This window comes from Cotesia glomerata, linkage group LG4 (genome assembly GCF_020080835.1).
Source record: "Cotesia glomerata isolate CgM1 linkage group LG4, MPM_Cglom_v2.3, whole genome shotgun sequence".
NCBI classification, from domain to species: Eukaryota; Metazoa; Arthropoda; class Insecta; order Hymenoptera; family Braconidae; genus Cotesia; species Cotesia glomerata.
The window spans coordinates 9206737-9222360 of NC_058161.1; the positions used below are offsets into that span (position 1 = coordinate 9206737).

Below are 15624 nucleotides of genomic sequence, written 5' to 3' on the forward strand. Positions count from 1 at the left end.
AAATTTTTTTTTTTCACCTGTTAAAACGGAAAAAAAGCTTTTTCCGTAATAACTTTATGAAACAACAGAGAAATTGGTAATTTTAACCAAAAAATTTCTTGTGTAAAGCTAGATACCTAAAGTTTTACGAATTCGGGGAACACAATGGTGGATTCTCAGCAGAGTCCAAATATTACATTGCAAGAGCACATAAACTAGGGACGTCTAAAGGCCAACGGGGTCCGGGGGGACAGAAATGTGGAAGCGACTTGGAGATATAGTTAGGAGGATAGAGACGGCCCGGTGCAAGTAAGTTTAATATTTGATAACGCGGGTTGCTGGTCATCCTGTAGAGGCGATAACACGGGCCTCGCGGGAACCTTCCGGCCAACATCCCTCGGAAAACGAACCAACCGCCGTACCCTTCTTCGCCGCTCTTCATTTTATCCCTTTTTCTCCACACTTTCCCGTGGCTTCACTACATACCATAATACCTTCGTACGACCTTCAGAATAATCTTTACAATTTACAATTTTATACATTTTATACATTCAGGTTAAATAAATAACCTTTAATTTTAAACAATGAATAAATAAATAAAACCAAACAAAATGAATAAAAAAAAAACAGCTTTACTTTATAAATAAGTAAACCAACGTGTCATCGATCTGCGGCTACCCTTGTCCAGAAAAAAATCACACATCGACTTACCCGACTCCGACTCGGAGCCGACAAAAAAGGAAAAAGCCGGAACTAAGGGTACCTCCGCGAATAAATAATTCACCGAGAATTCGGTCACAAATCTCAGGCTGTCTTTTTTATTTCTTTAAATTTCCTCTTCTTTTTAACTAAAACAAAAAAAAAAAAAAGGTCATTTATTTAAAAAATAAACATAAAAAATAAAGCTTAAAAGTTTTAAAAAGTGCGTCCGCTAAAAATTAAAAAATCTAGAATATAACGCAGAGAATCCAAGAGAAATGAGATGAATAAAAACAAGCGGACAGTGGTTGCGGGTAGCAGCCGAGAAGCACATACGCAGAAGTTCGGCACACAGATACCTAGTGGCAAAACAAGAGAGTGCTGGGAGAGCTTCTGTACTATTCTATACCTATGCTTTTCTATATACTGCTACCCCAAAGTGTGTTATTGCTGGAGGTCTCCAAGATGGCTGCCGACGAACCACCAGCGCAAGCGCAGGCTCTGATAAAGCTCCGCCCTTTGGATGCGTTTTCACCCCTTAAAGCTCCCATTGAGCCCCACCGAATAAAAGCGAGCTCGAATTCTAGTGCATACTGAACACATTTTTACCCTTAAAGCCCGTCTCTGGTCTCTGTAGAGTACTCTCCCCCACAACACACGGAAGTCTGTCTCTGTCTGACTTATGACTCGGAGCAGGCGCGGTAGCTTCAAAAATCCGTGAGGACACACGGACACACAGCCACAACGACGATGAGATAAAATAGCGGGGGATGTGATAGAGTGTATCCGCCACTCTCCAGTGGCCTCGCGAGTGCGCGCAATTCAGGCTGAAAGACGCCGGTTGTACTCGTATATTCTCGGCATAAAACCCCCAGAGTCTCCAACCCCCCGATGGATGATAGAAGCGTGGTGGAAGCCGGTTTATCCGCAGAACATGTCGCGTACTCCCGCTAAACAGTCGATCGCTAATTTTCAACGGATCTTTTATTCTTCTGTGCTAAATTTTCGGTGGATTTACTCCTTGTTGTTTGCTTTTTAATTTTTTGTTGTTGTTAATGCTTATTATTTTTAATTTTGGAAATTAATGTTAATATGTTCTATAGACGGTGATTTGTGTATGCAATTAATAAATATTTAAAATAAGTAATTAATAATTTGGTGTAAAAAAAATATAAAAATGAAATGAATGAGTGGTTTATTTAAACTGTTTTTAGTGTTAATCAATATGTGTAATACCAATTGATGGCAATAATGTATTTGCTTATTATAAACACATGTGTTAACGAACAAACAAAAATGATAAGTTGCTTATGTAGTGGCTGGGCAACCCAGCTGAGCAATGACAGAAATCACCATTGTTAGTTTATTGGTAATATATTGATGCTGTGATTTGTTGATCTTGTTGTTGTTATTGTTGTGCTGGAGAAACGGATTTATTTTTAAAGAAACGAGTAAAGCTCTGAGGAAAGATAAGACACATGTGCAGTTAGGGTATTGTTGGTATTTACTGATAGATATATAGATGAAAATCTAATTCTATAATTTTTTATTTTTAATTGGTTGAGAGACAAGTGAAAGAAGTGAAAATGATGTACTCACCTGATAAGATGATGGGAAGTAAGGGTCTTCATGGGACACCTATTTCTGCGCCCGGGTGCTTTCCTTCCGGAAGATACTCGCCGCCTTCTTATCGCTCAGGCCCAGAATCCATGCCGCCTCCTCCGCCGCCGAGACGATGCATGCCCAATCCTGGGGTAAGACACATGTTTCTTATTTTTATTTATTTATTTATTTTATTAATCTCGTTAAAAAAAAATTCTATAGAAGTGCGTATAGCACCTGTGCATAGAACGAGTACATATTAACAAAAATATATTTTATTATCAACAATCACTTAATATATGATAGATAGATAGATAAATAGATAGATAGATAGATAGATAAAAAATTTATTTGGCTCTGGAACCTAAGCTCCCTCAAAGCCATCAATATTTAAATTACATTGGTTTACATAGGTTACAAGATTACTTAACTAATTAAAGGTTTACAATTAGATTTAATTTCAAATGTAATAAAATCCAAATATATTATTTAATACAAACAAATAAATTAATTTAAAGTCATAATAATTCTACAAGAAAAAATATTTAAATAAGATCAAAAATAAAGATTGCAATTGTTAATTGTCATGTTCAAAAAAGTGATTGAAGCAAGCATTTTTAAATTCAACCAAATTATCTACAGCCACAGTCTCAGCTGGCAGTACATTCCAGATACGTATGCCATGAATTAAGAATGAATTATCATACATGACACAATTAGCCTGCGGTATACGAAGATAGTCTTGTCGGACATCACCTCTACGCAGTGCTACAGGCAAAAAGTCTAGTTTTGAGCTGAATAGCTGCCGATAATTTAGTCGAATTTCCTTATAAAACAGACAAGCAATGAAATAATCTCTTCTCGCTGCAAGCTTTAGCCAACCTAACTAGATAGTAATATAGTAATACTTAATACAGTGCAAGCTAAAAGAAAATCAACCTAGCAAGCTTGTTATTTATATAAGTTTTATAAGTAATATTGTTGCAACAATTAAATTAATATCACGATTTTTAACTAATTATCTATTTTTATCCATTCTCTCAGTTTTTTGTTTATTAGTTTCTTCTTATCATTCAAAGTTTTCATTTCTATTGGTAATTTATTGTAATATTTTAAAACTACATAATAAGCACATTGTATGTAAATTGTTTTACTTATTTTTGGTAGTGACAGTTTTTTATGTCTTGTACAAGTTATTTTATCATTATAAAGATTTATGCAATCTTGATAATAGAAAGATAACGCAGTGGTAATGAAAGTTGTTCTGATCCCAAGGGGAGTGTTGTTGATATTAGTTACGCACAATTTACTTAGTAATCTATTTTGTATATTTGAGATGATTTTAATTGACTTATCATATGCACCTCCCCAGGCAATAATACCATAATTTATTATGCTTTCGAGTAGCCCATGATATATTATTTTCATAATATGTGGATTTAATATTCCTGTCAGTTTGTAAAATACAAAAGTGAAATATTTGAGTTTTTTGAATAATTCCAGAGCATGGTTGTTCCATCTCATATGGTTATCAAAGTGTATTCCAAGATATTTACAATGTTCAACTCCTTTCAACGGCTTATTATTAATATGTACTTCAAACTCAATTGGTTAACTATCTTTATAACTGCCGTAAGTTATAAATGTAGACTTATCTATAATATTGAGAGAGAGTTGATTCTCTCTAAGCCATAAATCAATTTTATGTAACCATTCAATTAATTTATTTTTAACTATTAGCCAGCTTTTTCCTGAGCATAATATGACTGTATCATCAGCATAAGAAACTATGGTATCATTCGATAAAACATTAAAAATATCATTGATATATATTATAAATAATAGGGGCCCCAAGACAGTACCCTGGGGGACGCTCACAGTAACGATTCTGGTATCACTTATAGTATTATTTAATTTAACTACTTGGGATCTATTATGTAGATAGGATTTTAGGAGTTGATGTGGTATACCCCTAATTCCATATCTACATAGTTTATCCATCAATATCTTATGATTGACAGTGTCAAAAGCTTTGGCAAAATCTAGAAAAGCTAGAACAGTTGGTGAATTTTTATCTAAGTTAGAGTAAATGTAGTTAGAAGTATAAGCTAGAGCATCAGTTGTACCTCTGTTTTTCATGAATTCAAACTGTTCATTTTAAATTAATTTGTTTTTTAAGCAGAAATTAAGTAATCTAACATGAATGAGTTTCTCAAAAAGTTTAGCTAAGTTTGAAATCAATGATATGGGTCTATAGTTAGTAGTTATTTTAGTAGTATTTTATTACTAATATTTTTGAAACTCTTGTTTAAATATTTATTAGTTTTGTTTTATGAACGTTGCAAAAACATGAGGATACAAAAAATAAAGTTTACTTGAACCACGAACATTTCTTGGAAAACCTAAGTTGTTTTGGCGCGAGTAGAAATTTTTATTAGACAAAAAAATATTTTTAGCTTACTAAAACTTTTTTCGGCCAAGATAATTTTTTTTTTCCTAAATATTTTATTGACTCAAGAAAATTAGTTCTCTAATGAAGATTTTTTTTATGTGCAAGAGCGATTTTTATTAGTTGAATTTCTGATTTAATTTGCAATAATTTTTCGTATAAGTTAAAGTTTAAAAACGCGTAAATTACCTACAAATAATAAATCATGTTACAAAAACGTAAACAGGTAACTACATAATCAAAACTCAATGCAACTGGTGCCGTCGCGGTAACAGAGATACTCATAAATTGTAAGCTTCAGAATTAAATTTGATTACAATACATCATTACTGCAGCGATAAAAAAGATAACTTGATTCACGAGAAAAACATCTTGAACCATTGAACCGAGAACATCATTTAAAAGAGTTTAATCATTTTGAATAAAGCAGAAAAAATATTGATCTAAGTAAAATTTTGAACCAAAAACAATTTCAAAGTTCAAGAATTTTTTTTGCTTGATTTGAGATGATCATATTTTTGAAAATGATGTTTTTGGTTTAAGATTTTTTTCTCTTGAATCAATTTAATTTTTCCATCAGAGTGTGACAAATTTGAAAGTTTAAAAAATAAATTCTTGAGATTCATTTCTTTAATAAAATAAAATTTTAGTTAAATGTTAAAGTTAGGTGCGAGTATTAAAAAAACTACACACAATATTATTCTGGAATATCAGCCAGTGAGGGTGACAGGAATTGTTCTTTTTACTGTAAAAACTAAAGGATTTTTGTAAGAGGGTGAAGTATAAAAGTAATTTTCAATCAAAAGGAGCATAAATTGAAATAAAACTGCTGAATTTTCACAAATATGAATCTTTAGTTTGAAAAAATAACTATATGTTTGAGGGCAATAGTCAAGATCTTGAAATACTTTCAAAATTCCCATTTAAATTTATGAGTTTCAGTATATATATATTACAGTATTTGTATAATTTTTGACCTTGTTATTAACAGTTGGCTGCTATCTTATGCATTGTAAATGCATTACCACATGAATAAGCTCACTCTTTCCCTTTATTTTTCAAATAAATATTTAGAGAATATTTGTTACCGTTTGAATTTAATTAATCGTTAATGAAGTAATGTCTGATAGAAATAAACTTCATAAATCTATAAATTATAAAAGTCAATTTTAGATAGCAAATTAATTAATAAGCAGATTAATAAAATACTCTCATTTTATTGATTTTTAAAGTTGTTACAGCATAAATATGTATAGACAACTCCACTGGTTGATAGACTATGATATATACAAGAAAAAAATGTGAAATATGGAATTTCATAATTAAAGACAATTGAATTATTTCGAGCATCAGTTTAAAACAAGAAAAGCGAAAGGACAATATTCCGTCGGTGTTAAAAGATAAGCTTTTAAGTTTCATCAAGTTTCATTTCCTGTATACAGCGGGGGTTAAAAAAGATACAGTTTAAGTTCTATGCCATATTTATTGTTTTAATGTTTCAAGGGTTCAACGATCTTGGAAATTAATGTAATTGAAGGGGTTAAAGCCAAAAGAAAATCACATATTCACTGTAAAAAAAAAATAATAATTTACTTGAGTCAAGAGAAAAATTCTTAAGTCAAGTGAAATTTACTTAAACTAAAAAAATTTTTTCTACTTCAATCAAGATGATAAAGCTCTTCAAAATAATTTGCTTAGTTTAAGAATTTTTTTCTTAAATGAAGTTATTTTTTTTTTAGTGTATAAATGATATGAAATTTGTATTGTTTTATTAATTTTTTGGTGTAATTAAAAATGAATTGTTACAAAAGCTTGAAAATTTTATTTACAAAAGTTGATCATACGAATTAGGACAGTAGTAAATCGAGTTAAGTACTACCGTAAGTAACTGCGTTTTTGTTCTGTATAAAGTTTACTCACTTCATTAGTGCAATATCATTTGCATTAAATTATTAATTCACTCTCTTTACATTTAGTTTGATTTATATAAAATCATGGTTAATTCATTCTAAAAAATTTTATGATTCTGGAATAAAGTTAAGAATTAATTGAAGCCATTCAAAAGTTTATTTTAAGTTAAAAATTAATTTCAAAAATCGAAAAAAGTTTAAATCTAAATTCTGAGCTTAATATTGAAGATACAAAAAATTTGAACGAAATCTTTTTTATAGGAAGTTAAATTTTCTTTAAAAAAAGTCTTTATTAATTTTATTGTGTCTTTCAATCTTCAGATAAAATTTTATTTCCAAACATTTACAATTTCTTACGTTCCAAAAATATTTGCAATCATTTAATTGAAGAGCTTGTAGCAATAAAATTTACACTTTAAAAATTATTTTTTTATCATGATATTTTTCAAATTTTCATAAAAATATTACAGAATTAAAAAAAAAATTTTTTTTTAATAATTTGATGTGAAAAAAAAAATAAATAACTGACAAGAAAAAGGATTTATTTACGACGTAACTAATAACAAAAAAGTAAATTAAAAAATATATGATAGTAAAGCGATATAAAAATTAAAATACTAAAAGATATCTATAGTGATGGATTTAACAGTCTGTCCTCCCCCATTACTTCAGCAGAGCAGTGTTGTGGTTTAAACTACAAAGTCTTTAGTTTATTCATGCGTCGTAATGGGATAAAAACGTTTGGTAGTTCGTCGTTTGGAGTAGCAAGATGAGATTACGTAGCTATTCCGTGTGCACTCACTCAATAAGACACGATCTGAATAGACTTAATCGTCTGTTATTTTTCCCTTTCATCATTATTGTAACTGGTACCTGTTACATTAAACTCACTTCGGAAATTTATTAATAAGATAAACAGAGATGAATGTTATAGAAAAATATCGGAAATCGAATAGAGAGTAAGAGTTTTCTTTTTTTAGATATTTATTGTGCTTACATATGATATATTTAACGTACCCATGTTTAATGCATACCGCTTCTAAACTTTCACAATCAATTTACATTTTATCAATTAATTGTCCCATGAATCATATATGTCACATCACTATAAATATTTTATCTGCTATGAATTTATTCGGCTGGGAAACTTTATTGGCTTATATCTGATTTAAATGCTGAAATACATTGTCTCCACAAGACTGTCCGAGTTATCGCTATTATCGTCTTCATGACTACTATTATTGTTATTGTTGTTATTAGTATTATTATTAGTAATATTATTATTCATAAAAATGAAGGCAGCTATCACATTTATTATTTATGAATTCATTATTACTTATTCATAAATTTTACTCGATGAAAATTATCGCCGCAATTTCACTGATTATTACTGTCACTGGATATCAACAGTCAAATATTACGTTAATAAATAATATTTTAAGAGAAGAGATGGCTTTATACAATTATACTTATAGATATTTACTGCAATACAGAAAAAAAATACAAATTATTTTTTAAATTTTAGCTGCAAAAATTGAAAATCAGGTTTCGATTTTTTGAGTTTCTGAAAACTTTTGATAATTTTTTAACATTCGAAAGAACTTTCATTAAATTTTGATTTTCCAAAAATTTAAACAGTACCTATTTCAAAAATAAAATTTTCAAAAAGAAATTGAATATGTCTAAAAAAATGTTTTTGCAAAACATTTTTCAGCTTCTCAAGCCTAAAATTTTGAATGAGTACAAAAAATACTCAAGAAGCTCAAAAGCTTCTTAATACTTATACTTTCAAGTTCTTTAAACTTAAAAATAGCAGAATCTTTCAAATTGTTCCTTCCATGTTTATGTTTAATTTTTTATTTTTTTTTTTTATAAGATTTAAAATATAGAATAAATATACTAAAACGTTTTTAATTATCTTCAATACGAGAAAAATGAAGAATTTACCTCATGTTAACTGAAAAATAATAGTGTAATTACATGATCATAAAAATCCATTTATGTCAGCATAATATATATGTTGGTACACAGTACTAAGTATATTAAAATAGTATATATTTCTACATAAATACATACATACATACTCGTTTCCACGTGCGTTTCAAAAGAGGGAGTCATCGGGAAATGACGAGAATACTGTGGTCGCAAGATTGCATAATCGATACCTTACTGAATAGAAGCATTTGTACAAACCCCTTGCACAGGTGTTTTTGGTTTTAATGACGACAGTACATCTGTTGAAAAAAAAAAATAAAAAATAAAAATAACACGATATTAATACGTGAGATCTTCAATGAAAATATCATTATGTATATATTTTTAAAATTCGTATTTTATTATATTGGTATTGTAAAATATTATTAAAGAGTTAAAAATTAAAAAATAGTGTAACTTGAATGTCGAGTGATGGATGTGAAGAAAAATTCAGTTGTCTGACCGCTGAGTGGCTTCTCTACTCAACAGTCGATAGATATGTATAGTCAGTATGTAGATATGTATGAAAGAATCGACGGAGTAAAATACTGTGGGGAAGAATATAGCGTGCAGCATAACAGCAACGATCACTAAGCGAAAAGGCAACCAACTCTAGTATTATTCTATACTATCTAGTATTAGATACAACTCGGCAGGGGCAGGGAAAGGGGGCATAGAATAGAAATACCCACGGATCGACTCCGCACACGGGGCACTGGGGACACATAACGCTCTCCACTTACATCCAATCACTCCTGATTTATATTTACTACTCGCTTTTCCCTTATTTATTGTGCTTGAAGGAGACGGAGAGAATAGTAGCGTTAATTTGTTTGAATTGAAAATAATGGTAAGATGGTACACGCAAATAAAAAATATATGGCCAGTTTCTCTTATTCTCTATTTTTTTTTTCAACATTCTGACGTATTATATGTTGATATATGAGGTACACTTGACATGTTTTAATATTTTTTTAAGTATGACTTAATGACTATTTGATTATTTTGCTTCACCACTTTGATTAATGATGATTATATATTAGGCTAGGGTTATTCAAATTATTTTTTTTTTATTTTATTAGAAAGAAAAAAAAAAAAAAATAATAATAATAATAATAATAAACAATATAATTTTTCAAGTCCAAATGTTAAATAAAATAAAAAATTATCTAGGGATTCATAAACTGCTTTAGGTGTATTTAATTAAAACTTGGAATTTTATTCGACGAAAAACTTGTGAATTAATATATTATTAAAAGCTCATAAAAAAAAGTTGAGAGTTTAAAATTTAAATACAGGGAAGCTAGAAAAAAATGAAATTAGTAGAATGAAGAAAGAAAAATAAATAAATTTTATTAAAGTAAAAACTTATTGAGGAATGGTTGGTATGAAATAAAAAAAAATTAGAAAGTTACGAAAAAGTATTGCGTGACTGAACTAATTTCACCCCTTCGTACAACTTTCCTTTACCACACACTTGTCATCATCATTTCAACCACTTTGTCTCAACAATTTTATTTCAACCACTTGTACACTCCCCCAAGTCCTAAAGTAGTTCCTTCCTATTCCACTTAGTTGACAATCCTCAAATTAGTAGAAAAATCCTCTTATAATATTTCAGAAACTCATTTGTCTCGATCGTGACACACGCAACGTGGATGGGTGATTATTTATTTTTATATACCAATGCACCTCTCATATTTTTATTATTATTTTTTTTCTTCATATCACTCATCAATATTATTTTTGGTAATGTACAAAAATAATTATCACGGATATACTTGAACGCTTCAGGAAATTATAATTATTGTTTTCGAAAAAAAAAATAAAAAAAAACAACCATTGTATAACATTATTCAATTAAAAGTTTGATACAATAAAGTTTCAATGGAACCGGAAACGCATGTTATCTATAATGACTAATGACAAAGTTCATACATATTATTGAAAGTATCAATTTATTATTTTGACTTGAATTTATTTTATTAACTTAATTGAAATCTTCCGATTAATTTATTCTTTTCTCTTATTGTTCAAAATTTTATTAATAAATTAGTTGCTTGTAGAATACCAATATTTTATTCAAAAATCAGTTTGGTTTAATTTTTCGCAGAGGAGCACTAAATAATGAAAATCAATTATTTATAAGAAGTAATCAATGAACAGGTATATGAATTTTTATTTAAGAATGAATATTAATTGAATTATAATTTCTAAACTTTATTTCACGTTATGAATTAAATCAGAGTTGTTAGAACACTCGGCTAATAGCTGTAACTACATATAGTGCGAACCGAAAATTCGGTAGTGCCTCGCTCCACGTACGCATTCAAACTTATATAATTTGTAAAAAATTTTGAACCAAGAAAATCATTAAAAAAAATTTTTCGATTTTCAATCAAGCAAAAAAAATTCATAAACTAGAAAAATATTTTGGTTTAAGAAAACTCTACTTAGTTCCAAAACTTTTTTATTAGTATGTAGAAGAGATAAAGTTTTATCAATTTTACGGCTAAAAAACGAAAAATGTTGAAGAGTTAGTGTCTGAATAATAAATTATTTTATGATTACCAGTTTTATGTCTAAAATTACTTGTTCCTTCTTGATAAATTTTTGAAGTTTAAATTGAAATTATAAAACTGTTTAATGAAAATTTATTTATCCAATATGTTTTATCGTAATCTATTTTAGACGATTAATCAAAATAAGTCTCTGAAAATTAATTTAGCTTTATCGTAATTTCATAATAAAAACTTTTACTTGGATTACTTTTAATCATAAATTAAAAAACTGTTTGAAATCAACGAACAAATATAATTATCGAAATTTTATTAAAATGTTACATTGATCGCTACAAAATGCGCTGTAGCAGAGTAAAAAAATTAATAATAGGTAAATAGCGTTAATAATTGGACTTTAATACAAAAAAGAATAATTTATGTAAATTAAATGAATGACAACCGTTAGACCAATTAAAAAATTGAAGTGAGAACTGACAAATCAAAAGACAATAAAAATAAATTTATTAAATTTTGCCACCGATATGGGAGCAGTAAGGGGCCATTCATGAATTACTTAAGGGTATTGAGGGGGAAAAGGGGTTAAGAAAATATCTACATGTCCTTATGCTTGGGGGGAGGGGGATGAAATTCATTCTTACGTAATATTTTGTGAATCAAAATTCAATGTTTAAAATCTAATTCCATTTTGGATTCCAAATAGTTTTCTTAATTTTAAAGTGTACAGTCAAATTTTTATTTTATTTAAATAATTTTTATTGCTTATTAAAAAAAAAAAATAACTTATTAAAATTTCATATGTTTTTATTGTTATCCATGTTTGGTTCTATAGAAAAAATTATAGTATTTTGCGGTGTATTATCGTACTTTTACTATTTGAAAAATAAAAAACATTTTTTGTTAAAAAACATTATTACTTGTTAAAAAATGAAAATGATGGATCTACGTTGACCTGTTAGTTTTAGTGAAACTAATCCTTTCCTAACATAACAGTTTATTATTTAGAAGATCAAGATAGAATCTTACGTAAGAAAGAAGAGGGGGGTTCAAGAAATCTTACGTATACTTACATGGGGGTAGGGGGGGTCGAAAGTCACCAAAATTGTCCTTCCGTAGTTAATGAATGGCCCCTAACAATAAAAAGGCCATTTGGCAGCCAGAATGGAAGTAGATTTCTCAAGATTACTAAAAACTTGCAGGATCATAAAAACGAATGAAATATCAAATCTCATAAGTTGATAGAAGGATAGGGGTAATTTTTGGTATACAAATATAAAAAGATATGCAAATGAAAACTTATATTAAGAGTTTTCAGGTACATTTCTCAAAATATTACTAAGTTGTTGTATTGAAAAGTGGCTTAGGAAGAAACCTGAAAATCTCGAAGTTCTGAGAAGCTCGAAAATTAAGTGGTTGTTGAAAACATACTTTTTTTTTAAGTTTTAATTGCAATATCTTCTGATTGAATCAATTGTTTTTGATGAAACTTGCAGCATTCAACGCAGTTTTTCAAGCACAAAAAGATTATTTATTACCTATTAAACGATTCGATGTAAAATTATGAAGTTATGTTACAAAAACATTTTTTTGGAATTTTTTGAAATTAAATATCTTACGAATGAATCCATCGATTTTGCTAAAATTGGCCGAGTTCGGTGCAGTTTTTTGAGCACTTATAGTTTAAGATAAAAATTTTTTCAAAATCTGAGCCGTTCAAAAATTATGAGAGGTTTACACACACACACACACACACACACACACACACACACACACACACACACACTGTCGTCATTACGGGAATAGTCAGAATATCGTCTTGGAATCTCAAAACGTGAAGATCTGATGAGAACCCGATTTTCGAGAATCGGGGTGAAACCAATAACTTCTCGATTTTTGAAAGTAATTGATTTTCTTAGCAGGAAGTTAAAAATTAAATAGTTTGAAGGTGTTTTAATCGTATTGATGTTGGTAATTGGTCACACAATAAATAAGACATTTAATAATTTATTTATTGAACTTAATGAGTTTCCGATCATGTAATGTTATAATTATCGAAATTAAATGACAAAATAATAGTTAAATGTTAAATTTATTGGTGTAACTCGATAAAGGTCCTTTTCCTTTCCGTCCCCGTTCCTCGAGGGCTAAATATTCACAGGCACTCTGCTCTGATAGGAGGGGCACGCACGCTCCGGGGATACCGCGTAGGTATGATGAAGTAGGGTCGCGTACTATGAGGGAAGATCGTAAGTATTATTGTAATTATACACTTGGGTTTATTTCCGGTGTAACTTACCCCTCGAGAATGGGTATGAAGGAGATATAAAAGCCAAGTGAAATGGTCAGGGACTTATGCCTGCTAAAGTATGAAACAGATAACTGAAATGTGGAATAAAAATAATAATGAATTTTATTAAATCGCGTTGGAGCCGGAAGTCGGGTTTATACCTTTTCTTGCCCGTTAATACTACTCATTTTTTTATGCACATTAATAATTAGTTTTTTTTTTTGCGTATTCAAAAACATTTCTTAGTCCGAGAAAAGAAATTTCAGATTTTTTTATTAAATTGTTGTAAAATTTTTTATTAATATTTTAATTATTAATTCTTGGTCATTGTTACAATTTATATTTTTAAAGAAATTAAGAAATAAATGTTCTAAAGTTAGTTTCCAAATTTGAAGAGTCAAAAAGTACGCATTAAAAAATGAACTTCAGAATATTTATTTATTTCAGAATAAGATTTCTTTGAGCTAATGATTTTATACTCTACTGCGGAAAATTTTTTGTAAATTTTGCTACAGCTGTGAATTCATCTACTAGACTTACTGATTTCTTGCATTAAGTTAATTTTTTTATCAATGCATTGACTATTTATTTTTGGCATCGAAATTAAAATATTCAAAAAAATTGTTTAATTTTGGTCGAATAAAAGATTGAGATTGAAAGGCAATAAAATTCTATTTATAGTAATTAATATATTATATGACTATGTCACTGCCGAGAATTACCAATAGTCAATACGGAAAATAAAGTGTGGTAGTGGCAACAACAACTGTAGTTCCATTTACTGCAGGCTGTAAGTAGTATGACCTGAGACAACTTCAAACTGTGGGTAGATTTACTCCAATATTGTAGTTAAGCGTTAACTGTAGTAAAAAGTAAGATATGCTACAGCATGCGGTATTTGTAACTCCAATTGTAGTTCAATTTACTTAATATGCGGTTAACCAATTGCATAAAAATAAACGGTATATAACCTAAAATTTTTATAGTTTATAATTAAAAATTACTTACTGAGTTATTTATATATAATAAATATGGTAATTATTTACAAGTGGGGTTCATCCATGCTGGGCCATAATATTTTTTTTTTTTTTTGATCAAATTTTAATTGTTCGTTTTTTTATGTATTTAAAAAAAAAAAAAAAAAAAAATATATTAAAAACATCAAAAAAGATAAAATAGAAACTTTATCCAAAAAAATGAGAGCCAATTTTTTTCCAACTTTTGATGGCAAAAAAGTTGTCGAAATCTTTATTTTTTTCTCTCACGACATTTTTTATCATATATACGTCGTAAAAACAAACAGAATAAAAAAAAAATTAAATAATGTTAATGCTTCACCTAGATATGGCCAAAAATAGGGTGGACCCTACTTGTACATAATTACCCTAAATATATTTAGGTTTTAAAAAAGTATGAATTTAAAAAAAATGTCTGTATTTTTTTTTTAATTTTTATAAAAATAGAAGGATTTATTGGTATTAAAAAATATTTGTTAATAATTAAGAAATCATTTATTAGAGACCAGTTTTTAGTATTAAACAAATATTTCTTAGTATTTAAAATAATTTGTTTGTATTTAATAAATCTAATATTAATTTATTAAATATTAATAAATCTTTTTAAATACTAATAAATATTTGTTAAAGACTAAAAAGTGGTCTCTAATAAATGATTTGTTAAATATTAACAAATATTTTTAACTATAAACAAATCCTTCTATCAGTGTGACGTTGAGTATTTTATTTACAGATGATTATTTATGAGACGCTATAATAAACGAGTATACTAACAAGAGACTAACCCCAAATTGGCGAAATAGCGGGAACGGTTCCTTCTGTAGTACTTTCAACTCCCACGTGGAGTATTTGTTATTGCAGTATGCAGTAGAATTTACCGCAAGATTGGAGTAAATTCAACTTATTGACTTAGTAAAATTTGACGCATATTGAGTAACTGTTATCACTTATATGATCACTTATATGATATTTGTAACTACAGAAACATTTACTGTAATCTTGTAGTAAATGATACTGCACATTATTTTCCGTGTAATAAAAAAAATTTTGACTAGATGATTTTTCGATTTTATAATCACAAATACATAACTTGGGTACTTTTTGATTAAATTTAAAAAGTAATATTGCTGTGATATGATCATTTACTAATAATTTAATAAAAAATGTGATGAAAAAAACTTATAGAACC

The 15624-nt window shown here is 28.6% G+C and overlaps 1 protein-coding gene across 4 annotated transcripts in view; it reads left to right on the forward strand.

Moving 5' to 3' along the window:
* The first annotated feature begins 1460 nt into the window (after positions 1-1460).
* The window catches only part of LOC123263204 (inhibitory POU protein), a 47348-nt gene continuing 33184 nt past the window's right edge, over positions 1461-15624 (forward strand). For 2 of the 4 annotated variants that reach the window (XM_044725775.1, XM_044725776.1), the window contains exon 1: positions 1461-2432. In XM_044725775.1, the coding sequence (XP_044581710.1) occupies positions 2265-2432 (168 nt within the window). In that variant the 5' untranslated portion in view covers positions 1461-2264. The remainder of the gene's footprint in view (positions 2433-15624) is intronic. The other 2 variants (XM_044725778.1, XM_044725777.1) reach the window with 2 other exon arrangements.